This window comes from Myotis nattereri, assembly GCF_964212035.1.
Source record: "Myotis nattereri genome assembly, chromosome: 2".
Lineage (NCBI taxonomy): Eukaryota > Metazoa > Chordata > Mammalia > Chiroptera > Vespertilionidae > Myotis > Myotis nattereri.
In genome coordinates, this window is record NC_138076.1 from 132,884,611 (window position 1) to 132,911,825 (window position 27,215).

Here is a 27,215-nt window from a genome sequence, read left to right on the forward strand (position 1 = left end):
CTAGAAGTGAGGCCATTAAGTACTATATTCATCTCTTATGCCTATTTGGATAAATCTTGCTTCCTGTTGTATAAACTATTCTTTGTTAGTTTCCTAACTGAATATATGACTGGATTTCTGTCTTATTTTCTTATATTTATCCAGCATCCTTTTAAGATTTTTGTTGATGAAATCTTGTCAGTTCTAATTATTATTTGGTTTTTCTGAGCCAAATAATGTTTGTACATTGTTTATCTTGATAAGAATTTTTATCTTTTTAACACAATCAAGATGTTTTTTTGTTGATAATTAATATTCTTGCTTTCTTTGTTTATCCAAAATAATATCTCATCCTTTTAGAATTTCCCTTTATTTTTTTTTAATTTCTGATTATTATTTTTAATTATATTGCCTTTCTCATTTCTAATTACTCTGTCCTGTCCTTTTCTGGAGAACAAACGTCTAAAGAAAAAGGTGAGGCTTTAGGGGTGGTGAAATCTGGGAATTTTAAAGATATGTTTTGAGATCACTTTTTAGAGGATAACATTTTCTTTTTCTGGATAGTTTCTTAATAGAATTTTGTATTTGGTCTACCTTCAGAATGAACAGCTTCGTCAAGATGTTATTGACTATCAGAAACAAATAGATTCACAAAAAGAAACACTGTTATCAAGAAGAGGAGAAGACAGTGACTATCGATCACAATTGTCTAAAAAAAACTATGAACTTGTTCAATATCTGGATGAAATTCAGGTAAAATAGATAGAAATCAGTTCAAGGTAGTGCTTCTTATAAAACTTTAATTTCATTATAGTATTAAACTATTTAGCCCTACATTTAAATTCTTTTGTATAAGTCTATAACTGTGTATTGGTAAAACATGAAATAAATTGTATCTTGGAAGGTGCAAATCTTGCAAATCAGTCTTGCAAATCATTCTTTTTATATGCCTATCTTGGGCATTGTTTAAGAAGAAGTAAGATCCTTAGGTAAAGTGTTCTTGATATTAATTTGATTTAATTGGTCAACAACAGTTGATACTAAAGATCTATGAAGAATTCTCATTTTGAACATCCTTAAATTGGAAGAAAAGAAAGTTATGGCAAGTAAATAGAAAGTCTCAGCTAAGAAAATGAAGCTATAAAGAAGAACCAAATGAAAATTATAGTACAGAAGAATATAATAACTGAAATAAATAACTCAGTGAATAGGCTCAAAGCAGAATGGATGGAATAGAGGAAACACTCAGGGAAGTAGAAAATATAACAATAAAAATATCCAATGAGAATAGGAAGAACATGGGTTTGAAAACAGCAACAGAAAATGATCAGACCACAGGAACCAGTGGAGTCATAACAAAAACAACAAAAATAAATAAAACTATCATTTGGAGTCCAGGAAGAAATTAGAGGAGATGGAGCTGAGAGAGTAGTTGGAGAAATAATGGTGGAAAACTCTTCTAATTGGTCAGAAGACAGAAATCCTCAATTTTAAGAAGGTGAGCAAATACAAAATGAGATAAACCCAAAGATATCAACACCCACATCATAGTCAAACTTCTGAAAAATAAAAATAAAAACAAAGAAAAAAATCTTGAAAGTTCTGAATGACAAATAACACTGTATCTATAAGGAAAAAGTAATTCTCATGACAATAGGTTTTCCATTAGAAACCATAAAGTCTAAAAGTAAAAGAACTGTCAACAGAGTCCTATTTCCAATGAAAATATCCTTCAGCAATATGGGGAAAATCAAGGCACCTCAGGAAAGAGAAAACACAAATGTAAACAAGAATTGATAAAGAATAATATCCAAATCTCAAAAATATATGAAATATATTCAATACTATCTATCCAGGTAAACTCAAATTTATTCCTCCATTACTTACCAGGATTTCTAAAATTAAATAGTTTTATAATATTAATTATTGGCAAATATCTGCAGAATCTGGAACTCTCATTCACTGCAGGTGGTTGTATAACTTAAATAAAAGGATGAAAAAATAAAAGGATATAAAAATAAAAAATAAAAAATAAAAAAAGAATTCTCTTTTCTCCAGCAGATACTTATGATGCCATTTAATTTTAATTTAGCTTAAATTTCAGTTTCTTAAATTGTTTTTAATCAGAATGTCTTTAACTTTCTTAGACTTTAACAGAAGCTAATGAGAAAATTGAAGTTCAGAATCAAGAAATGAGAAAAAATCTAGAAGAGTCTGTACAGGAAATGGAGAAGATGACTGATGAATATAATAGAATGAAAGCTATTGTGCATCAGACAGATAATATAATGGACCAATTAAAAAAAGAAAATGAGCATTATCGGCTTCAAGTAAGAATTTCTGTTGAACTAACTTATTTTTACAGACCTCATAATGCCTTGTTACTAATTATTTGAAACTAGATAGTACTTTAACGTTCTAGGATATGAATTTTTGTTTTGTGCTGCAGTATGTCATTTTATACTGTAATATGTGGCCTTGCTGATATATCTTCTTTATATATAAAAGACTAATGTGCAAAGTGTCCCCTTGGGACTGGTAGTTCAATCACTTGCTATGACGTACACTGACCACCAGGAGGTGGCACGAAATGAAGGGATGCCCTAGTCAGCAGCCTGCAGCTGGGGAAGGGAGGCCCCAGCCAGCAGCTGGAAGGAAGGCCCTGGCTGGCAGCCGGAAGAGCCCGATCAGCCCTGATCGCCAGCCAGGCTTAGGGACCCTACCCATACAGAATTTCATGCACCAGGCCTCTAGTTTATCCATATCTAGTTCTCTAATTTTCTTACGTGTACCTCATAATTCTTGCCATGTAGGACATATAGGTGATACGTAACGAATGTGTAGATCAGTGGTTCTCAACCTGTGGATCGCTACCCCTTTGGCAGTCGAACGACCCTTTCACAGGGGTTGCCTAAGACCATCCTGCATATCAGATATTTACATTACTATTCATAACAGTAGCAACGTTATAGTTATGAAGTAGCAATGAAAATAATTTTATGGTTGGGTCACAACATGACGAACTGTATTTAAAGGACCAGGAGGTTGAGAACCACTGGTGTAGATAGTAGTCCTACAAAGCTAATAATTATGGGAATTTTCTACAAAGACTCTTAGGAGTACTGTGAAACATAAAGTTTAATTTTACATCATAAATATACAATAAAAATCAAACCAATATGTTGTTCACACATGGGTTTAAACTTTATTTAAGAAAATATATTAATACTTAAAAATATAATTTTCTAGTAATGAAAAATAATTATACAACTCTAAAGATGCAGTAACCATTAAATGTCAACTCTAACTAGATAACTGCTCCAATAATCTATACTAATAAAATGGTAATATGCTAATTAGACAGGGAGACCTTCCGGGAGACCTTCTGGATGTCCTTCTGGACAAAGCCATGGTGGCGGGGCCGAGGCAGAGGCGGTTAGGGGCGATCAGGCTGGCACAGGGGGGTATTTGGGGCAGTCAGGCAAGCAGGGGGCATGCAGGCTGGCAGTGGGGGGCAGTTGGGGGCTATCAGGCTGGCAGGGAGGCAGTTGGAGGCAATCAGGCCGGCAGGGGAGGGCATCTGGGCGCGATCAAGCTGGCGGGGGGGCAGTTGGGGGTGAGCAGGCCGGCAGGGGGGGCAGTTAGGGGTGATCAGGCTGGAAGGGGGGACAGTTGGAGGCGATCAGGCCGGCAGGCAGAGTGGTTAGGGACGATCAGGCAGTCAGGCAGGTGAGCGGTTAGGAGCCAGTGATCCCACATTGTGAGAGGGATGTCCGACTGCTGAGGGGTCCCAGATTGGAGAGTGTGCAGGCCATGCTGAGGGACCCCCCCCCCCCACCCTGTGCACGAATTTCATGCACTGAGCCACTAGTGAATATACATTAATAATGTACATGTGTATATGTGTATGTAAATGCATATTGTGTGTGTAATATATTTGTAAGTATTCATGTATAATAAATGTATTTATATTACACTAATTTGCAATAATTCTAGAGATGATTGTTGCCTTCTAGGTGCAGGAGCTTACAGATCTTCTAAAAGCAAAAAATGAAGAAGATGATCCAATCATGGTAGCTGTTAATGCAAAAGTAGAAGAATGGAAGGTGCCTTTTTCAATTGACATAATGGTTTTTTCATTTGCAGTTTAGATTTCAACTTTTAGTCCTGTTTTCTTTAAAGGCCTTATAACAGTTAATGACATATTTATTAGGCATTTAAAAAAGTGTATTAAATGTCCTAGCTAGAAAAACTCCTTTGTCCTGCATAGTCCTCTAGCTTATTTGTTGTTGAATGAGCTCTTCCACATTCAGTGAGTTCAACTTGTAACGAAAATTTTTGATAGAAATCTAAGTCCAAAATATAATGTATTTGTCATCTAAAATAGACAATTCTAAATAGACTTAATTACTTTAACATAAATCATAGTTACCTTAAATACGTTAGATATGTAGTTCCAGGTTACTTTTTAGTGTAGCCAGTTTTTCTGCCTCTCCTTCCACGTCAGAGTAATTAAGCTTTTGGCATTCAGTGGGAATGGGAGTAAGGAAAGGGATCTTTCAGAATCATCTGTGATGTCTTTTCAAAAATGTCTTCCTCCTCACTGCTCTCCAACCACAGCATATCCCCAGCCTTACCATATCAGAAGTAGGATCCTAACAGTTACATATTTTCAAAAAGTCTGAAATGATTCTGAATAAATTATATTTATATTTATAAAAGCCTAAGGAACCCTTACGACCAAATGACCGGAACGACCGGCCAACCAATTGCTATGACCTGCACTGACCACCAGGGGTCAGACGCTCAACACAGGAGCTGCCCCCTGGTGATCAGTTCACTCCCATAGACAATCTCTTGCAGCCCCTCCCCCTGGCCAGCCCCCTGATGGCCCCAGTCAGGGGGCGCCATCCAGCCAACCTCCCACAGTCCTGCTCCGCCCCGCCCCCCCTTTCCCCCCCACCCCCCCCTCCAACCAGCCAACCTCCTGCAGTCCTTCAGGCCAGCCAACCTCCCGGGGTTCCTTTCCCCAGCCAGCCGGCCCCCCGCAATAGGCCTCAGTTGCGGGCCCACCCGTGCATGAATTTGTGCACCAGGCTTCTAGGCTATACATATAAAAGCCTAAGCGACTGACCATTCAACCAGTAGCTATGGCTCACACTGACCACCAGGTGGCAGACACTCAATGCACAGGCATGGAAACATGGAACAGACTGATGAATCTCAGAGGGGTGGGGGAAGGGGGAAGGGTGGGAAGAGATTAACCAAAGTTCTTATATGCATACTAGAGGCCTGGTGCATGGATTCGTGCACCAGTGGGGTCCCTCAGCCTGGCCTGCAGGGATTGGGCCAAATCTGTGCACTGGGCCCCCAACATCCCCCGAGGGGTCCCGGATTGCGAGAGAGCTCAGGCCAGGCCTAGAGGCCCACCAGTGCACAAATCTGTGTACTGGGCCTCTAGTTTTAATTATAAAAGCCATCACTTTAGTCAATGTTTCTAACAGGGTTCACATAAATCTTACTGGTTAATTGGAATTGGTTATCACTTGGGAAGCTCAGATAATCTATATTTTAAACAAAGGCAAATGAGTCCTATAGAATCAATTAGAGGACAATAAACCTGTAAAAGACCAGGGAATAAATATTTTAGACCATTTGGTCTTTGGTATCATTACTCAACTCTGCTATTATAGCGTGAAAGCAGTTGTAGACAATACATAAATGAATGAGCAAAGTACTAATACATCTTTACAAAAATAGGTAGCAGGCCAGATTTGACTTGTGAGGCATAATTTACCAATCCCTAGGGAAAAAAAGTTGTTTTTACCATATTTAATTTTGGGAGGAGAGATGGTAGCATGTGTATTCTTTTGTACTTTGTTTTTCCTTAGTATCTTTTTTTTGTTCAAATATTTTTTTTTTAAAATCTTTATTGTTAAAGGTATTACATACATCTGCTTTTTCCCCATTGACTCTTTCTAGCCCACCCTCTTAGTACATATCTTTTTGCTTAGTATTTTAAAAAATTTTCATAAATAGATATTTTAATGTTTTTTTAATTGATTTCAGAAAGAGGAAGGGAGAGGGAGAGAGAAAGAAAAACATTAATGATGAGAGAGAATCATTGATTGGCTGCACGCCCCCCAGCAAGGATCAAGCCCACAACCCAGGCCTGTGCCCTGACTGGGAATTGAACTGTGACCTCCTGGTTCATGGGTCTACTCAACCACTGAGCAACACAGGCCAGGCTGCTTTTTAAGAAACATTATATTAGTGCATATAATATTGCATTGTTCTTTTTAATGGCTGTGTCATTTTTCTTAGTGTAATATTTAGGAGGTTTCCAATTTTTCCTGTTGGAAACTATTTTAATGAAATATCTTTGTATATTCATTATTTTGAAAATCTATATCTATAGAATAAATTGATACAAGTATAATTGTGATACACTTTGCAACTATATTCTTTCAGTTTGTCATTTGTGTTTTGGCTTATGGTATTTTTTTTTTTTTTTTTTGGCATCCCTGGGTGGGCTTATGGTATTTTTTTGCTATGAAATATTTTTTATGCATTATATAGTTGTATATTTTATGGCTTTGGCCATTATATCATAATTAGAAAGGATTCTGAATATAAAATTATTTCCTCGTATTCTAGTATCTTTTACTTACATTTTTTACATTTAGATCTTTGAAGTATATGTAATTCATTTTGGTATAAAAAATGAGATATGTATGCACTTAGAGCTAGTGTTGTCCAAACATAATTTATTGAATATTTTATCATTCTCCTACTAAAATATGGTTCCATTTTTATTACAACAAACTCCTGTTCAATTTGAATTTATTTTAGTACTTCCTTTTTTTATATCGATTGATCTATTTTTAACCATGTACACTTGTTTTAATTATTGTTATGTGTAAATATTTGGAAAAAGCTGTTCGCATTTTTCTATTTTTAGACTCTTCCCTATAAATGTGTTTTTTAATACAAATTTTATATATATGTGTGTCTATACATATATTTTTTTTGGTTAATCTGTAGGGAGCTGATATAGGGTTAAGCCTCTGACTGACCTGTGGGCAAAGTCACAAACAATTCCCAGCTTAGAGGGCACAGTCTTCTTAGCTTAATAGGCTTGACCTTATAACACTCCCTAGATCTTATCTGGGAAGCTAAGGGGCTGAGGAAGTGCAGGAAGTATAACCATGGTGTAAACAAGTGAAACTCACAAGAACAGTGTAACTTTGGTAACCACTACAATGTTTACCTCTCACTATAAAAATAAAGGCTCAGCTTGCCTTGGGATCTTTTCTCTCTGGCCTCAGCCAGGCAGAGGGAAGATCCATGGAGACTAAGGAAAGCTAGAGAGTTCTGAATGCTGTCTCCGTGTGAAACATTCTTCGCCAACTCCGTCCACACCTTTGGGAACCCCTGGACCCGCTGGGGCTGGCCCCCAGCAGTTAATCCTCACCCAAGAATATTTTTCCATTGATTTTTAGAGATAGTGGAAAGGAGGGGAGAGACACAGAGAGAGAAACATTGGTGTGAGAGAGACACATTGATTAGTTGCTTCCTGCACACGCCCCAACCAGGGCCAGGGATCGAGCCTGCAACCGGGGTATGTGCCCTTGACCAGAATCAAATTCAGACCCTTCAGTCTATGGGCCGATGCTCTATTCACTGAGCCAAACTGGCTAGGCTAGAAATAGTTTTAAAAAAATATTTGTTATTTTATTGTGTATGTATTCAATTTATAAATGAATTTATAGATTGCTGTTGATATTTGGTCCTACTAGCAAAGAACACAAGATTCTTTTTTTTTATTTTTTATTTTTTATTTTTTTATTTTTATTTTTTTAAAATATATTTTATTGATTTTTTACAGAGAGGAAGGGAGAGAGAGAGAGAGTCAGAAACATTGATGAGAGAGAAACATCGATCAGCTGCCTCCTGCACATCTCCTACTGGGGATGTGCCCGCAACCCAGGTACACGCCCTTGACCGGAATCGAACCTGGGACCTTTCAGTCCGCAGGCCGATGCTCCATCCACTGAGCCAAACCGGTTTTGGCAAGATTCTTTTTTTTTTTTTTTAAATTGAGGTGTAATTGACATAACATAACATTATTTCAAGTGCACAGTGTAATGATTTCATATTTGTATATATAGGAGAATGATCATCACTGCAATAAATTCAGTTAACACCCATCACTATATAGTTACAGTTTGTTTGTGTGATGAAAACTTTCAAGATCCACTCTCCTAACTATTTTCAAATACGCAATACAATATTAAAAAACAAAGGTTAGCTGCTGTGAAGTAGGTGGCAATGCCTTAATCCTATGCAGGTTGTCATGCCCGAGCATCTTTTCCATCCTTGTCATGGGGAGGGCTAACCTCTCCTTTCATACAACACTATAAGATACCTTTCATTCATTCAAGGTATTTTATGCTTCTCAGTGGTACTTTAATGTTTCCTTCAAAAAGATTAGTTATACTGCCTGGCTGGTGTGGCAGTGGTTGAGTGTCGACCTATGAACCAGGAGATCACTGTCAATTCCCTGTCAGGGCCCATGCCCGGGTTGCAGGCTCAATCCCCAGTGTGGGGCATGCAGAAGGCAGCCAATTAGTGATTCTCTCTCGTCATTAATGCTTCTCTCCTTCTCCTTCTCCCTTCCTCTCTGAAATCAATAAAATATATATGTTAAAAAAAAGATTAGTTGTACAAAACTTTTTGTAGTACATGGAAGTATTTGTAACTTCTTGTTTTAGGAATGGGTTTTGAAAGTTTGAGATTGTTTAGAGAATCAATTTCTAGAATAGCAAAAACCACACTATGTATTTTTGAATCATTTCCTATTTGAAATTCAAGTTGTACACACAAAAGGAACAATGATTACTCAACAGTTGATACTTTTTCACTTCAAAGAATTGTATTTCCTGTATTTTTTTTAAATCTCCTGATGGTATATATTAGAGTATTTATCATAATTGAGAAATGGTTTGTTCGTTTTTCTCTTACTTAACAGGTCCTTTTTCATTTATTTCCAGTTAATTTTGTCTTCTAAAGATGATGAAATTATTGAATATCAGCAAATGTTACATAACCTAAGGGAGAAACTGAAAAATGCCCAGCTTGATTCTGATAAAAGTAATGTTATGGCTCTACAACAGGTAAAATTTGGTTTATCAATCTGTTTTATTAAAGTTGGCGATGAAACCTTGCACTGTCATTATATCACCAGTGCCAATTATAGTGGCTTGCACTATTGGATATATAATAAAGTCTCTTGAAGTTTCTTATACCATCCAGTCCCACAAAAAATTTAGAATTAAGTTTTGAGTTGGGAATATAATTATTTTGTGTACTTTTCTGCATTTATATAGATAATATATCCATTGTTTTGATTTTGGAATTATTTAATATGAAACTATTAAAAACTTTTAGAAGTTTAAAACATCTTAATACTCTGTTATTAAAGTTTATTATATTGTATTTTAGTGCTGAAATATCCTGTACAATGTGAAATAGGCTAAAAGTGTGGTTATAAGACTGTACTACATAAGGATTTCTAGTTTTAGTACAAATGTATTTGTAGAGAAAGAATTCACACTCATTTTCAGTGCTCTATAGTCATAATTCAAAAGAGAAGGAAATTTTGGAACTATTTGGTGAATAACAATTTCAGGGGACAATGATTTTGAGTTCTGCAGGGTTAAAAGCTAAGTTAAGTAAGTGAGGATGCACAGGGCTAAACACAAACATACAAAATGGTAAAAAAGATGGAATTGGGTGGATGATGGGGAAAAGTAACATAAAAGGAACCCTAAGAAGCTACAAATATTAGAGTTCTAGAATTCCTGTTTGCTGGAGTGTTAGTCATTAAATCGTCTTTAAGTTATTAGAATGACAGCATTGTACTTAATGTTGTATAGTGCAATTGAGATATATAAGATAGTAAAAGGCATGTTTTGACCCATAAAAAATATATTCTAGTCTTAATAAAAAAACAAGACCTACCTTTTTATTTTAAGAATTTCTTTTTAAAAATATGTTTTATTGACTTTTAGAGAAAGAGGAAGGGAGAGGGAGAGAAATAGAAACATGGTTAAGCTGCCTATTGCACACATGCCCCTACTGGGGATTGAGCCCTCAACCCGGGCATGTGCCGTGACCTGGAATCAATCTGGTGACTTCTTGGTTCATGGGTCAATACTCAACCACTGAGCCCATTGGCTGGCAAGACCTACCTTTTTTCCTACTTTAAAAATGTATGTTAATATTGATGAAAAGATAATATGTAATATTAAAAAATATTTTATAGGGTATACAAGAACGAGACAGTCATATTAAGATGCTCACTGAGCAAGTAGAACAATATACAAAGGAAATGGAAAAAAATACGTTTATTATTGAAGATTTGAAAAATGAGCTCCAAAGAAACAAAGGTAATATAATATTTTATAAGTATATCATTATTTAATATACCATCACATTTTAAAATATTTTTAAAAAATAAAATCATGTCATGTCAATAGATATATTATTGCTTTTTCTCTATATGAATTTTATTATATTATTATATTAATATAATATAATATATTATAATTGTATGGGATATCATTAAGTACTTTACATATCCTCCTAGTGTTTCAATTTGTAAATCATGCTGATGTTTTCTATAATTTTTCTCTAATGAAAATCACATTAACCTTTATTACTAGGTTGGCTGAATGAAAGAAATGAAAATGGTGATATAATTGATTTTTTTTATTTAAAACCCCTTTTAATAATTAATATAAAATGGAAGACAATAAAGTTTTGATCAATGTAGCAGCATTGCACCTAGTTTTCAGGGTAATTTGACTTGTCAACATTTGAATTAATCTTACCCAACTTAATGTCTTATCGTATTCTTCCTATCCTGGGTCATACTACCTTGTTTAACACATTAAGCCCTCTGAACATAAGCCTGTAAAACGTCAGTGGTCTTCTACTTCCACAGTACTGCATACCATAGATATATCAGAGCACAGTAATGCAAACTATTCACAGTAAGTTTATGATATATCTATCTATATAAAAGCCTAAGTGACCGGTATGACCAGTCGAACGAACGACTGGTCACTATGATGATGCACTGACCACCACCAGGGGGCAGATGCTCAATGCAGGAGCTGCCCCCTGGAGATCAGTGTGCTTCCACAGCCAAACTCCCATGGCCGGCAAACCTCCCACATTCCCTCCCCCCTGGCTGGCCGGCCCCGATCAGCCCCGATTGGCCCGATCAGCAGCCAGGCCGAGGGACCCCACCAGTGCACGAATTCGTGCACCGGGCCTCTAGTTTATTATAATCCTGAAGATAAAAGAAACAGGCACAAAGGAGAGCTAATGGGTGAGCCTATGTGTGTGCATGTAACTGTCAGTGATAGAATGGTGATTGTGGTTGGTGGTGTGGTTGGTGTGATAACTGAACAAAAACTTAAAGGGAGTTAGGAAGTGAGCTATGTAAATGTCACCTAAGTAGTGGATATAAGTGCAAAGGTGCTGAAGCAGGAGTGTACCAGGTATGTTTGAGGAACAACAAGCTTTTGTGACTGGAGCAGAGTGCCAAGTGGGCAGTAGTTGGTGAAGAGATCAGAAATCAATAGTCAGGAGTTGCCGAAGCCGGTTTGGCTCAGTGAATAGAGCATCGGCCTGCGGACTGAAAGGTCCCGGGTTCGATTCCAGTCAAGGGCATGTACCTGGGTTGTGGGCACATCCCCAGTAGGAGATGTGCAGGAGGCAGCTGATCGATGTTTCTCTCTCATCGATGTTTCTGACTCTATCTCTCTCCTTTCCTCTCTGTAAAAAAATCAATAAAAAAAATATATAAGAAATAAAAAAAAAAATAGTCAGGAGTCATATCATATGGAGCCTTAAAGTTCATTGTAAAGACTTTGGCTTTTTTTTAAGTGAGAAGGGACACTAAAGAAAGTTTCTGAAGAAAGAAGTGATATAATTTGACTTAGGCTGTGTCTGCCTAAGAGTATAGGGGGGGGTAAGGACAGAATCAGGGAGACCTGTTATAAAACTATTGCAATAATCCTAAATAATAAAAGGCTAATATGCAAATTGTCCCCTCGCCTGGGAGTTCCACCAGGTGGTGGGGCCGGCCAACCTACTGCCCTGCCCGTGGCCCCTCCCCCTGGCCCGCACCACCCCTGATTGGCCTTGATGGTGATGAAAAGGGTCAACTAGCTTAAGACAAGAAGGGGGGCAGGGTCCAAGAAGGATGGAGGCATTTCTGGCCTGAACAACTAAAACAGCCATAAGTTAGATCTAAAACAGCCCTGACCTAAGGGGTAATAAAACATCTCTGGCTAGGACAACTGAAAGGAAGCCATAGGGTGGTCTAAAATAACTCCAACCAGAACAAATAAAATAACCAAAAAAACAACAACATGAAAATGGGTATCGTGAAAACTTATTACAAGACTAAGGTTCCATGGTGGAAGAGACACAATAAGGAAAAGAATGGTCTTCAGAATACATAATAAATACCTCAGACAAAAAACTACAGCCTATAGGAACTCAGAGACAAAAAGACTCAACAAATTATAAATTACAGATTCAAATTTTGGATTTTTTCCCATGAAAGAGGAAGAAAGCAAGCCTTTCCCATTTGGAGTTTGTATCTGCTTCCAATAAACTTCTACATTTTTTATTAAAGAAGCGTTTTTGTACACAAATTTATTCAAACTTTGTAGGGCAGAAACTGACAGAAGAAGTCTGCACCCCGAACTCCACGTTTCAGTGAGAACTTGCAGAATTTCTCTGATTGCTTCTGTTTTCTCAGTAAACAGGAAGCAAGGTTTTCAGCTGAAAGTGGGGATAGGAGAATATGTATTAGAAGTTTGAGGAGAGAATAAAAAGAGGAAATATGAAATGGTCATGTGCAAGAATGAACAGACTAGGAAAATGTAGTGTGATTGTTGAGCAACATCAAGACCCACTTGATATACATATTTCTATATGTGTGTGTATTATGTATGTAGTAGAATTCTACTTTGACGGTAGTTTAAAGTGCTTTAAAAGGATGACTGATATTATGGGTGTTACATATTCCAGCCAACAGGAGAAATGGCAATTGATCTCTGCTGTTGAATAAGGAAGAGGTCTTATCTAATGACACCTCAGTCAGTCACAGCATTTGACCTCTAAAGCCCACAGATGTGTGTATTGGAGTATACTCTATATCTTGATCAACTTGTAAATATGACAGCTAATGGTCTTTCCCCTTTCATTGGTTAGGATTAGGTTTAGCTGTCAGAAACAGATCAGAAAAATAGTAACAAAATCAAGATAGAAATGTATTCCTCATTTGTGCATTGGAATTAGGAAATACCTAAATCAAGACCATTGCACAGGGGTGTTGCCCTCATCTGCCTTATTTGAAATGGAGCTTTAGTGTCACATCCACGTTTCAGACAGCAAGATGAAGGAAGAAGGGCAAAGAGGCAAAGAGCACATACTGAAGTATAGGCAGGTAAATGTTATGGAGGGCCTTGTGGAAGAAAGGGAGAATGGATATTGGGGACCACTCAGCCTCTGTCACAGTCTCCTTCTAAGGCTAGGCTATTCACTCCAGAGAACAGGGCTCCTTTTTTTTTTTTTAAAAAATATATTTTATTGATTTTTTACAGAGAGGAAGGGAGAGAGATAGAGAGTTAGAAACATCGATGAGAGAGAAACATTGATCAGCTGCCTCCTGCACACACACTACTGGGAATGTGCCCGCAACCAAGGTACATGCCCTTGATTGGAATCGAACCTGGGACCCTTCAATCCGCAGGCCGACGCTCTATCCACTGAGCCAAACCGGTTAGGGCAGGGCTCATTTCTTATACAAAAGTGATCTCCCACACTAGTCCAATACCAATACGTAAGTATATACCCAATAAATCAGTAGATGTTTATTATGGATGAGTATAAGAATTATTTGTGTCAATAAATTTTACAATGATAGGAATACTATATTTTGGTCTAGTTTGTTAAGATAATAAAGTAGTGAGTTTTTTTAGCTATTAGTTAGGTTTAAGTTTAGCTGCAGGTGACAGAAATATCAAATGTAACAATGGTTTAAGCAGGATAGAAATCTCTGTTTTCATGATATAAACAAAATTGAGGCAACTAGTTGAGGGTTAGTGTGATAACTGCACAAATCAGATATCAGATAGTCTGTATACTTTGCCTATCTTGACATCTGGTTTCCATCTCGTGTCCTGAGAAGACCGTGTGAGTTTCAGCCTCAATGCATATATTCCAGCTGCCAGGAGGGAGGAAAGAGAAAAGAAAGATTCACTTCTTTCCTTTAAAAGCATTTCTTGACCAGCATCCAGGAACAGAATGAATGGAGACCAGAAGTTGGATGTTTTTGACCAAAAAAAGCAGAATTTCATCCAGCACTTATCCCAGATTGTCAGGGTATTAACTGAGGGTGGCATGGGGCACCCAGATACAAGAGATGCTATTGCCTGGCTCAAGGAGGTCCTGGAGTACAATGTAATTGAAGGTAAGTACCAGCAGGATGTGACGGTACTCATAACACTCCAGGACCTGGTGGAACTCAGAAAGCAGGATGCTCATAGTCTCCAGGAGGCATAATTGTGGGCTGGTGTGTGGAACTGCTCCAGGCTTTCTTTCTGGTGTCAGACAACATTATGGATTCATCCCTCACCTGACAGGGGCTAGATCTGCTGGTATCAGAAGCCAGGCATAGGCCTGGATGTCATCCGTCATGCTATGCTTACGGAAGCATGTATCTACCAACTGCTGAAGTTCTGCTGGGTCAGCCTATTACTCGAACCTAATCAAGCTCTTTCTGTAGAGTTCCTATCAGGCTGAGATTGGACAGAGCCTGGACTTCATCACAGCACTGCAGGGCAACATGGGTATTGGCATATTCACTGAAAAGAGGTACAAATCTGTTGTTAAGTATAAGTTAGCTTTCTACTCTGCCTTCTTGTAGTGGCTGCCATGTATATGGTGGGCATTGAGAAGAGAAGGAACATGCCAATGCCAAGAAGTTCCTGCTGGAGATGGGAGAGCTCTTTCACATTAAGGATGACTACCTTGACCTCTTTGGGGACTCTAGTGTGACACACAAGATTGGCATTGACATCCAGGACAACAGATGCAGCTGGCTGCGGTTCAGTGTCTGCGACGGGCCTCTTTGGAACACCGCCAGATAAGGCAGCGGAATTATGGGCAGAAAGAGGCTGAGAAGGTGGCCCAGATGAAGGCACTCTATGAGGAGCTGCAATCTGCAGGCTCTGTTCATGCAGTTACAGCCACTTTGTGGGTCTCATCAAGCAGTGCTCTGCAACCCTGCCCCCAGCCGTCTTCCTGAGGCTAACACACAAGATCTATAAGAGGAAAGAGTGATCTAGAGACTGCAAAGGCGGGGAGGGGATGCTCTCAATAAAAGACAGTAAATCCTAAAAAAAACCCACCCATTTCTTGAAATGTGCACATGGCTTTTCTGTCTGTATCGCATTAGTTATGTGGTCATATGTCCAGCTAAAATTCCATAGTTTATTACAGTGGACAAAGAGAGGTTAAATATTAGAAAAATGTTAGCAGTCTTCGCATAGTGATCATTCTTTGTATAGCAGTGTTTTGCAATCTTTTACAATCCATAACCCTTCAGCTGAGATTTTATTGAACTTTATTTTTTTAGTTTGTTTTATTAATACAACCAAATTAGAGCTTTATTTTATAAATAAGAAATTGTGATATTAAAAGGGCTTTTTTAGTGATATATCACTTTTTCTGCACCTATATTGGAATCAGTGATTTAAAGGAATGAGTAATCAATTCAACTCATTTATGATTTTCACTTGTACCTTGTAGGTGCTTCAACACTTTCTCAACAGACTCATTATATGAAAATGCAATCTAAGGTTCACATTTTAGAAGAGAAGACTAAAGAGGCTGAGAGAACAGCTGAACTGGCTGAGGCTGATGCTAAGGAAAAGGATAAGGAACTAGTTGAGACTCTGAAGCGATTAAAAGATTATGAATCTGTATGTATTCTTATCTTGTCAATCAAGTTTAGAATTTTTCTTGACACAGTTAAACTGTCCTATGCCATTTACTGCATACCATCTAAAAGCATTTCAGAAATATAATAAAGATTATCCTGCCCTGACAGGTTTGGCTCAGTGGATAGAGCATCGGCCTGTGGACTCAGGGGTCCCGGGCTCGATTCTGGTCAAAGGCATGTACCTTGGTTACAGGCACATCCCCAGTGGGGAGTGTGCAGGAGGCAGCTGATCGATGTTTCTCATCTATGTTTCTGGCTCTCTATCCTTCTCCCTTCCTCTCTGTAGAAAATCAATAAAATATATATTTTTTAAAAAAGATTATCCTAATCAATTTATATTAAAGTATTCAAACTTTTGAGTAGCATTTACTTTTTGGCAGGAGAATTATTTTCAAACCATTTGCCAGATAATCAGCTTTGGTGAGGCAGCAAGGTTAGGTTCTTTGTAATCTGTGTCAGTATGCCACCATGTAGATGTGACACCTGGTTTGTTTGATAAAAGTTATAACAAGGACTGTTTTATTGCCTACCATGGCAACACAGCCTGACTTTGTACTTTTTTTCAATATTTTAAAATCTGATTACCACTAAGTAAGGCAAGAAATGATTTACATATTGTAATGGTATTGCCGATTGACCCTTAGTATTTATTTTTTATGTTTTGTGAATCCTTTTAATGTACTATTCTGAGTCACTTTGCCATTAGGGTGCTGTTTTGAGAAGTTTCAACTCTTCCATTTTCTGTCATCATTATTGGACTTTTTTTTTTATAAAGCACAATAAAAAACACAGTTTAATGATGCAAACCTTAGGTATATGTGCACTTTCCCACAGACTTAATAAGAAAATAAATTCATGAGTTTAATAATTTATTCCAAATAAATCATGTTATATTTAAATTAGATGGGTATTTTTTAGGGAGTATATGGTTTAGAAGATGCTGTTATTGAAATAAAGAATTGTAAAAACCAAATTAAAATAAGAGATCGAGAGATTGAAGGATTGACAAAGGAAATCAATAAACTTGAGATGAAGATCAATGATTTCCTCGATGAAAATGAGGCACTTAGAGAGCGTGTGGGTGAGTCATCTTTTAAGATATGTATTTTGCTCAATCCTAATTGTCAAGTCATTTTCAGTTTTCCTTTTTGATTGTTTATTATTTTTAAATAGTTGTCTTAAAAAAATACATTCTTTTATAAAAATGTTTAAAACAAATAAAAGTGGAGCTACTCTGATTGACGTGGGATTGGGGATTTGGTAGGGCTGGGATGGTGGGGGGCGGGCCTGGAGCACTGCTCTGTGCAGGCCAGGATCTCCTCAGTAATAACTGCTGGTCTAAAAATGAAAGTCTGTTAAGTTAATACCACATATTAAAAGTGAACCCTTTAATTTTTTTCAATCAGAGTAATGTCTATGTGACCCATGTCAGTTTGTAAGATGCCTTTGTTTCATAAGAATTCTTGAGGACATTTAGAAATACTATATAAACCTTTTTAAGACTTTTAAGTACTTGACTTTTATAATTTAGACTGCTTAAGTTTTTCTTCGGTTGAGTATTTTAAGGTTACTATTGATTCTAAGAAGAAATATAGCTTCAGAAGTTATATATTGATTTCAATAAATACCTTATTAGTGAATATTACCAGTTTTAATGTTTTGCCATTCCAATCTAAATTGCTACTTTAAAATGAAAATAAAGATCTAAATAATGATTTTATTTTACTTGGTAAATACCAGTTAATGCTTTCTTAGAATTAACGTGATCATCTGTAAAAACTGTTATCTAGAGGAAAGAAAAGTAAATATTTTATACAGACGATTTATCTGTAAAAATGTGTCTGACTAGGACCCAGAGTTGTGCTAGGACCTCAAGTTACACTTCTGATAGATGACTTATCACTTGATAGCCAGCTTCGATCTGGAAGTTCCTAAAGTTGACTGAGCCATCCAGATAGCTGTCAAAACAGCAGATTTTCTGTACTGTAAAGGCTGCAAAACTTGGTTGTAATTATTTGAGACAGTCTTAATGTCTGGTTTTCAGAACATAGCTGCTTAAGTAATAGAAAGTTATGAGACATGCACACTGGAAGCACCAGATTAGTCATGATAATATACGAAAGAGAGTGTATTAGTGAAGCACTGAGACAGAGAGCGGCTGCTCCACAAGCAGAGCAGCCAATATTCTTGATATTGATATTAAATAATGACTACTATGTGCCAGGCACTGCACTAACTCTTTATTTGGGTTGATTTTAATATATCCCTGACAACAAGCCAAAATATATATAGTTATACAGTTTTATCCCTATGACTTAATTATGTTAATTACTACATTTATAGTACCTCACTGACAGGCAAACATAGACAAGATAGATCCTAAATATTTTTTGTCAGGATTTTCATCAATAATTGTGACAAAATTTAAACTTGGAGGGTTATAGTTCAAACATCAGGAAAGTTCTTGCACAAAATATACCCTCTTCTGTAGTGATGCTGACTTAATAAATTATAACAAGTTGCTTGATAATAACTAGCTGCTATATGAACCTTTTGTAGTTCATTTGAATGTTGATAAGGTTTTAATCACATTACTTTCTATTTTAGGCCTTGAACCGAAGACAATGATTGATTTAACTGAATTTAGAAATAGCAAAAGTTTAAAACAGCATCAGTACCGAGCCGAAAACCAGATTCTTTTGAAAGAGGCAAGTGCAGTAGTCAATTGGTTATTTTTCTTGTTGAGCTAAAGAAAAATACTAATCATTTTTACTTTATAGATTGAAAGTTTAGAGGAAGAACGACTTGACCTGAAAAAAAAAATCCGCCAAATGGCTCAAGAAAAAGGAAAAAGAACTGCAACTTCAGGTATACTCAGTTATTTCAAACCTTTAAAAAAATCATTGGAAAATGAATTGTCTGTATCTGAAATTTTCTGTATGTTAAAAATGTCATCTCTATATTACTGTGGTTCTGCTACAAGTTTAGTAAATGGAAATAATGGCCTGATTAAGATTATATAAATGAGTGTCATTGGGTTCAGTCCTAAGTATGGAACTGGCAAACAAATAAACAAAACAAAAACCAACAAAACAAGTGAATAAAAAACAAACTTTCAGCATCGTGAACTTCTGAAAGTTTACAGTGAAGTTTGTATTAATTTGTAGACAATACCAGTAAGTTGTGATTAGTAATGATAAAACAGTAATTTTTATGTTAATATGTTACTGATAATATTTTTTCTTTTTTTAAGAGAGTTATGTATTGAAAACTTTTTAGACATTATTTACTGTATAATGTTTTGTTGAATAAAAATTAGCATTTTTTGTTTGTTTATCTTACATGATATAAAGAGAACAGTTGGTTAAGTGTCTTATAGCTTTTGAAGACCACAGAAAAGAAATTTGTTTTTAACTAAGTTCATAAATACCTATGAGTAATACATTTTTTTGTTTTGTATTTTTTTTTTTAGCATTTTAGTTCCTATAGTACATCAAAAAATTTCTAGAAGGGCAAAACTTCATAATTTATTAGTATATTAACCAGTTTTCTCATTATTCAAGATTTTTGTCTACTTTCTTTTTTTTAATTTTGTTTTATTGCTTAAAGTATTACAAAGAGTTACATGTGTTTTTAACTATATATAGAACGGATAGGAATGATAGAGAGGATTCAGTATATATTAGTTTCTCATACTAATATCTTGTTAAAAGTGAATTAAATGAGAAGGTTGTATAGGCTACATGTTTATCAGGGATTTTAGAAATAATTATTCTATCATTTGTGAGTTAAAACTTGATTCTAGTTTTAAAGAGTGAAAGTATTAAAATAATAGGAGAGTTATTTCTATGTCTAATTTGTTATATTTTTTATATGTAGGCTTAATAGTTGAGGACCTGAACCTAACAGAAAACTTTTCTCAAGAAAATAGAATGGGAGAAAGAAAATTTGATTTCATGAGCCTTGATAATATGAATGCAGCACATTCAAAGGTAAACAGTATTTGCTATGACAGAGAAAATAAAGAAAATTGTCAGTTCTTTAATTTTTGCTCTATTATCTCATTTTAGACATTGCTATTTTTTTATAGTTGTTAAATTAAAAAATGTTTTCTTAATCTGTTGATTCAAAGGTTGATTAATGAGACATTATTTATTCTGAATACAGATTAGGAGTTCAGATAAAGTAGAGCTGCTGCATAGGAGAGCATCAATCAGTCTTCCAGAATCTTACCAGAAAGAGTCAGAAGAGAACATGACTGTAGGATCATTACCAAGAATGTTATCAGAAGTTGATCATAGTGTAGCGAGTGAAGTGGATCCTTTTGTCTCTTTAACTAGACATTCCTCATCTACACAAGTAAATGATAATACACCTCCAGAGTCTATTACAATAAGGGAGATTTTTAAAGCACCATGTCTACAATCGTTAGTCAGTGCCTTTAGTAGGGAGAGTCATGAAGAAATAAACAACTTCCTATACTCTTCTTCTGATGACTCTCTGAAGAAAGTGTCAGAAAGCCATCAAGCACCTGAGAAGACAAGTTTCACACAAGAAAGCAATTTGTCTTTACAAGCCTTATCAACAGCTTCTGACTTAATGTGGAAGTTATCACTTAGGCAAAAATCTGCAATATTTTGTCCACAAATTCATGATAATAAAGCTGACATGGATAATTCACGAGTAGCAGCACCAGAAGATGAGCGGGTTCATTCCCAAATAAAATGTGCTGATAGTTTGAAAGAAGATAAAAGAAAAAGTGAAGTACCCTTACAGGCAGAGATTTTGAAAAGTAAACTTGAAGTTAATCTTCCAGATCCTGTGCATGTTACTGCACAATCAGAATTATCTCAGGTAGATCCAGTTGAAAATGTTACAGAACAGCTATGGAGAGAACTAATATTTCTTAGATCTGAGGTGAGCTTTCCTCCAAATTGCATTCCTGGGATTGCTTTTTTATTAACTCTTTTTTTTTTTTTAATTTCTTTTCTAACAAAGTTCTGTAAGTAGTAATTACAATAAGATTTTTTTAATGTTTGAACATTAGCATTAATTTATGCACATTCTATTTTTTTAAAATCTAAAAATGCAGTACATTTGATAGGAACTTATCAACTTGCCTAATTTATTAAATATTTCTTTAGAATGAAGTCATAGCACAGGATTTATTGATCAAGGAAGCACAGAGTAGAAATGCAGAAATAGAGCTTGAACGTCATAGAAGCCAGGCAAAACAGGTAGTGTGAATATTAAAACAGTTGATTGTGGTACTAAAGACAAAAACCTTCATTATATCTGTTTGCTTTTTGCCATGGGTATGGGTGGGGAGGGCAGAGAAGGGAGAAGATGGGAAGAGGATCACCGTCTGTTTTATCATTTAGATTTTACTTTTATGACTGCTATTATGTCTCTATAACTTGTATTTGGTGTGTTAAACCTCAACCAAACTTTGTTAAAAGTTCAAAACTAAACTATTGTGATATTTTGTAAAAAAAAAATAATTTTATTTATGTTTTGTTCAGTGTGAATTTCTTTCAAGAGAACTAATTGAAAAAGAAAGAGATTTAGAAAGAAGTAAAACAATAATAGCCAAATTTCAGAGTAAATGTAAGTTACTATTATCTCTTATTTTTCTTTACCTATTTATCTTATACTGAAAATCATGGATCTGAAAGGACTTTAATACATTCTGTTTTCTAATCTGTTTTAGTCTTAATTACCTCTATAAGGTATAGACCAGCCGTGGGCAAACTACGGCCCGCGGCCCGTTTGAAATGAATAAAACTAAAAAAAAAAAAAAAAGACCGTACCCTTCTATGTAATGGTGTTTACTTTGAATTTATATTAGTTCACACAAACACTCCATCCATGCTTTTGTTCCGGCCCTCCGGTCCAGTTTAAGAACCCATTGTGGCCCTGGAGTAAAAAAGTTTGCCCATCCCTGGTATAGACGTTAGTTTCTCTCTTTTATCCATTTGGTTTGCTCTGCTATATTCATAGTCTGAGAATGTTCTTAGTCTGAATATTTTTGTGATTATAAATAACTAATTTTTCTGTTTTATTCTTTAATGAAAGTAAACAAATTTTTAAAAAATTTAATAAAGTGAAGGCAAATATGCTTATGATTTATTTCTTTGAACTATGAGATATGTATATAATTTCAATATGTATATCATTTAGCTCAACTATTCACACATTGGATTTATAGTTGAACTTTTTTTGTATATTTATTTGCATTTTACAAATGAGTTATTTTTCCTATACGTGAGCTACTTGTCATCGATATAGAATAGTGCAAATGGTGTAAAATTTATTCATTCAATGAGAAACATATGTCATTATAGTGAAAGAATTAGTTGAAGAAAATAAACAACTTGAAGGAGGTATGAGAGAAATATTGCAAGCTATTAAGGAAATGCAGAAAGATCCTGATGTTAATGGAGGAGAAACATCTCTAATAATTCCTAGTCTTGAAAGACTAGTTAATGTAAGTTATGTTTTTATATTAATGGTTTCATTTTGTTGTTTCATCAACTTTAATGATATTGTTCACTGTCTACTAGTCTAGACAGTTTCTGATGACATTTGCTGTCAGCTGAGTCATTGTTGCCTGTATGTAATGTGTATTTTTTTTCTCAGGCTGCTTTCAAAACTTTATATTTGTTTTTTACCAGTTTGACTATAATGTGCCTGTGTGTATGCACACACATTTGTATATATGTATATGTATCTTGTTCGGTATTTGCTGAGCTTCTTGAATCTGTTTTCTTAATGTTATTTACCACAATTAGGAAGTTTTCTACCACTAATTTCTTTAATTACTTTTTTTCTGTATGATTCTCTCTGGAATTCCACTGAAACACTTTATATTTTTTTATAAGAGAGAGTATGTTCTTTAATTTAAAAAAAAATTATTTTAGAGAGGAAAGGAGAAAGAAACAAAGAAACATCGATTGGCTACCTCCTGAATGTGCCTGGACCAGGGATCGAACCCTCACCTCAGCTTGGGTATATGCCTTGACTAGAAATAGAACCCGCCACTTTTTGGTGTCTGGGACGACATTCCCACCAACTGAGCCACACCATCCAGAGCCCCAGTGAAACATTTTAGACCTGTTGATGTCCAGAGAGGTCCCTGAAGCTGGTTCATTTTTTTCCTAATTTGTTATTTTTTTCTTCTCCCGGTTGTGTAGTTGCTATTGCTTTTTCTTTAGGTTCACTGATACTTGCCTCTGTCAACTCCATTCTTTTGCCTCAACAGTCAACCTTAGACCTGGCATAGTTTTTACACAGAATTTGAAAATCCCTTTTGCTAGCTTTTTTCTTTTGTGTGGCTTTAGGCTGGCTCTGACCTCTGGTTTTCTAGGCCAGAAAGTAACTGCAGGCTGCCCTCAGAGGAAAGCTTTAAAAATGGCAAATCACTCCTGGCTATTGCCGTTTTTAAAGTAACAAGTCCTCTCCAAAATATGTTTGCTTTTGTTTATTTTCTAGAACCTTTAAGTAATCGTTTTTGTATTTACTTGTTAAATGTGGGAGAGTAGGTCTGTTAGGATCTTATGCCACAAAACTAGAAGTGTAATAGATTGTAGTAAGAATATTTTAAATATATAAAGAATTAAGCATTGCTACAGGAAATATTTTAGCCATCAAGTAATATTCTATTTATATTTACCATATAAGGACTTAAAAAGTTTCACAGTATTAATGATATTAGATAAACTTTAATAAAATATGCATTTTATATTTAGATTTTTACTATGTTGTTTATGTAATCTGACCACATTTATGTTGTTTCCCAAATTTGTGGTTGATTTAAATATTAAAAACACCTCATTATTCATTGAATTGTTTTTTTAATAATGACCAGTCAATAGTTGAATACTTTTTTTAATGACATTATATTATTAGGAGAGAGAGATAGATGATGAAAACTTCCTGAGGCAAGAAAACCATTTGACATAAGTTATGAGAACAATTTGATTCCTTCTATGTGTTACTCATTCTGACTTTTCTTTTGCCTCTGCTATTTTGAATGTCTAAAATGATTCTATCTTTTGTCTATTATGCTGCCCACTACTAGTATTATATCTCAGATCAAACTTTATTCTCCAAGGGAAACTATTTAGTAAATGAATAGACTAGCAAATTTTTACTTCTATTTCAATTCATAGTCCCTGGCCTTCCTACAGCCACTGCTTCCCTAGGTTTTTATCTGCATTTATTCTGGATTGTCATTCTTTTTTTCTGAAATATATCCCTGTCTAAAACTCACAAATAACCTAATAATACCTCCTTGTAAGAAATCTTCAGAATCTTGAGATCAGATAATTCTGGTTTATGCACGTCAGTTCACTTTCTATTGTTACAGGTTTTTGTTTTTGTTTTTTTTTCAGTGCCCTGAATCACTATCTAATTTAGTATTATTTTACCAAAAGACCATGTAGACAGGATGGTGCTATTTCTTAGCAACAGAACTAACTAGACTTATTTTGTTGTCTGTCAGAAATCCCCTTCTGCCTATTTCTGTCTTCCTGGTATCCCTTTGAATTAGTATATCTTGTTACTTTACATGTCCTTCTCTGAGCTCTTAGTGTAAAGGCTTCCTTTTATAAATCTGCTGCCCAGAGTTCAACACTAGTTCACCTTCCTGAGTATAAGATTACATTTGGTTTTACTCATCCTACCACTTTGTCTTCAGCCTTCACTTTTGAAGCTTTACTTTGCATTTAACAGGTTTCTTCCACATAGTTCTTTTAAAGTCATAATGTTTGTGTGTGTGTGTGTGTGTGTGTGTGTGTGTGTGTGTTTAGATTTTTGATAGTTGGAGAATTAGGACAATGAAGGTGCTTTGATATTCTAATATTTTGACATATTACTTTTGCTTACCTAGCACTCTAGCACTCTTGGATAATACTATGTTATCATACTTTGCCTTTGTTACCATGTGTACTGTGGAGAGAAAGCAATGGAAAATTCACTTAATTGGATGTAGTAACTTTCATTTCTTTGCTCATGCTTTAAATTCAGGTGCTCCATAGTTTCAAAGTATTTTCATGTATATCTCATTATGACTGCCAATATTGTGAAGTTGACAGAGCTAATATTATTTACTCTTCTTTAGAGATAAGGAAACTAAAGTATAAAGAATTTAAGTCACTTGCCAGGCTAGTAAGAGATTGGTTAAGATATGAACCCTTGTCATCCTGTTCCTATTCAGTTGATTTACTAGGCTACCAGTCTACTAAGGTTAGCTAGATGTTTGCTAATTTTTATAATAAAGTAGTTACTAAACTTGGTAATACTGTTGTAAGTTAAAATAGTTTTATAAACTTAAATTCATTAATGAGAAACAGATTTGGCTTATTTTGTTATTATACATGGCAGTGGGAATAGTAAAATGCTTAAATGTGAATTTTATTTAAAAGTAGATTTTTAAACTATGATTTTAATGTTTTTTTCACATTTCTGAAATATAACCTAAATCTATTAGGCAATGGAATCAAAGAATGCAGAAGGTATCTTTGATGCCAATCTCCATTTGAAAACCCAAGTTGACCAATTTACTGGTAGGAATGAAGAATTAAGACAGGAGCTCAGGGAAGCTCGGAAGGAGGCTATAAATTATTCTCAGCAGTTGGCAAAAGCAAATTTAAAGGTGAGAATTTTATCAAATAAAAGATAATGTTAAGCACTGAACATAGGTCTAATATGAAACTTGTAATTTTTTAAAAAATGACTATTAGAAAATGCCCCTTGAATTAATTATTTTATCATTAAGAAAACACCTGTTTGGGTTTTTCTTATAAAATTAAGTGGAAAAATAAGTGTCTTATAATATAACAAGGTATTCATATATCTACTTTAAAAAAATATTCAGTTACTGCTTTTAAATTTGTCTTCCTTTTGGTATAAGAGATGTGATTCTCATTCCTGAACTCTTGGTTTCCAGATTGATCATCTTGAAAAAGAAACCAGTCTTTTACGGAAATCAGAAGGATCAAATGTTGTTTTTAAAGGAGTAGACTTACCTGATGGAATAGCACCATCTAGTGCCAATATTATTAATTCTCTGAATGAATATTTAATACATATTTTACAGGTACTGAAATTTTTATATCTGAATAACAATTGATAGTATGTTTTTCAATTTAGTCTTCACATATTTTTTGAGTTCTTAACATATTAACAGAGATATATTTGAATGGATTTTGATGTTAGATGGAATGTTATGGATAAAATTAATTTATTCCATTTATCTGCATGAGAAGCATACTGACACGCCTTGTTCACTGGATATTATTTATATAAAATATATGATTGACAGTTGGAATAATATACAGCTGCTCTAACCTAGTAATGTATAAATGAAGTGAGCATTTTTATTTATGTATTTATTTTATTATTTTTTTTTATCCTCACCTAAGGATATGTTTTTTAAAAGAGAGGAAGGAAGAGGAGAGAGAGAGAGAGAGAGAGAGAGAGAGAGAGAGAGAGAGAGAGAGAGATACAGAGAGATACAGAGAGACACAGAGAGAGACATCAATTGGTTGCCTCCTGTATACACCCCAACCTGGGATCAAACACTCAACATAGATATGTGCCCTGACTGGAAAACGAACCCACAGTCTTTTGATATATGGGATAATGCTCCAACCAAAAGAGCCATCTGGCCAGGGCTAACATGGGCACTTTTGTTTATTGCTGGTTAGAAAAGCAATTGAAGTGAATAAAGTCTGACACTGCTTTTTAGTATGATGGTTAAAATTACTCCCTTTTTTTTAACTGCAAGAAGAAGAAAAATAAATTCTCTTTTATTTATTTTTTTTCTTTTACTCTGTAAAGTGTTAGTTAATCCATCAGCAAATTAGATTGTGGACTGCTTGCCCTCTGTTTCTCAGTTTTGCCATCTATATCGTGGTCATTATGAATGGCCTCACGAAGGATGCTTTTCATTATTTCATTTGAAGTGTGATGACCCATAACATTACATACATTACAGTATAATTACAAAAATGAGTTCAAAATAAGTGAGAATATATTTTTTATTATAAGCACTTCTGTTTTCCTTTCCTAGATAATCCATGTCTGAATATACTTGAGTTAAGATGATCAAATTCTTATTTTTATATTTGGAAGTTACATTAAT

At 35.2% G+C, this 27,215-nt stretch overlaps 1 protein-coding gene and 1 pseudogene across 2 annotated transcripts in view; both read left to right on the forward strand.

Annotated features, from left to right (window-relative positions):
- Positions 1–27,215, forward strand: part of CEP290 (centrosomal protein 290) — a 119,846-nt gene that overhangs the window by 12,940 nt on the left and 79,691 nt on the right. Inside the window, exons 8-23 of the mRNA XM_081081463.1 lie at positions 580–732; positions 2,127–2,309; positions 3,996–4,085; positions 9,033–9,155; positions 10,307–10,430; positions 15,877–16,049; positions 16,988–17,150; positions 18,677–18,777; positions 18,850–18,937; positions 19,949–20,061; positions 20,237–20,986; positions 21,214–21,306; positions 21,592–21,676; positions 22,414–22,556; positions 25,560–25,724; positions 26,019–26,168. Of these exons, the coding sequence (XP_080937589.1) occupies positions 580–732; positions 2,127–2,309; positions 3,996–4,085; positions 9,033–9,155; positions 10,307–10,430; positions 15,877–16,049; positions 16,988–17,150; positions 18,677–18,777; positions 18,850–18,937; positions 19,949–20,061; positions 20,237–20,986; positions 21,214–21,306; positions 21,592–21,676; positions 22,414–22,556; positions 25,560–25,724; positions 26,019–26,168 (2,697 nt within the window). The remainder of the gene's footprint in view (positions 1–579; positions 733–2,126; positions 2,310–3,995; positions 4,086–9,032; positions 9,156–10,306; positions 10,431–15,876; positions 16,050–16,987; positions 17,151–18,676; positions 18,778–18,849; positions 18,938–19,948; positions 20,062–20,236; positions 20,987–21,213; positions 21,307–21,591; positions 21,677–22,413; positions 22,557–25,559; positions 25,725–26,018; positions 26,169–27,215) is intronic.
- On the forward strand, positions 14,371–15,408 carry LOC308512127 (farnesyl pyrophosphate synthase-like; annotated as a pseudogene). The gene has a single exon. The product of its transcript is annotated as a farnesyl pyrophosphate synthase-like (transcript).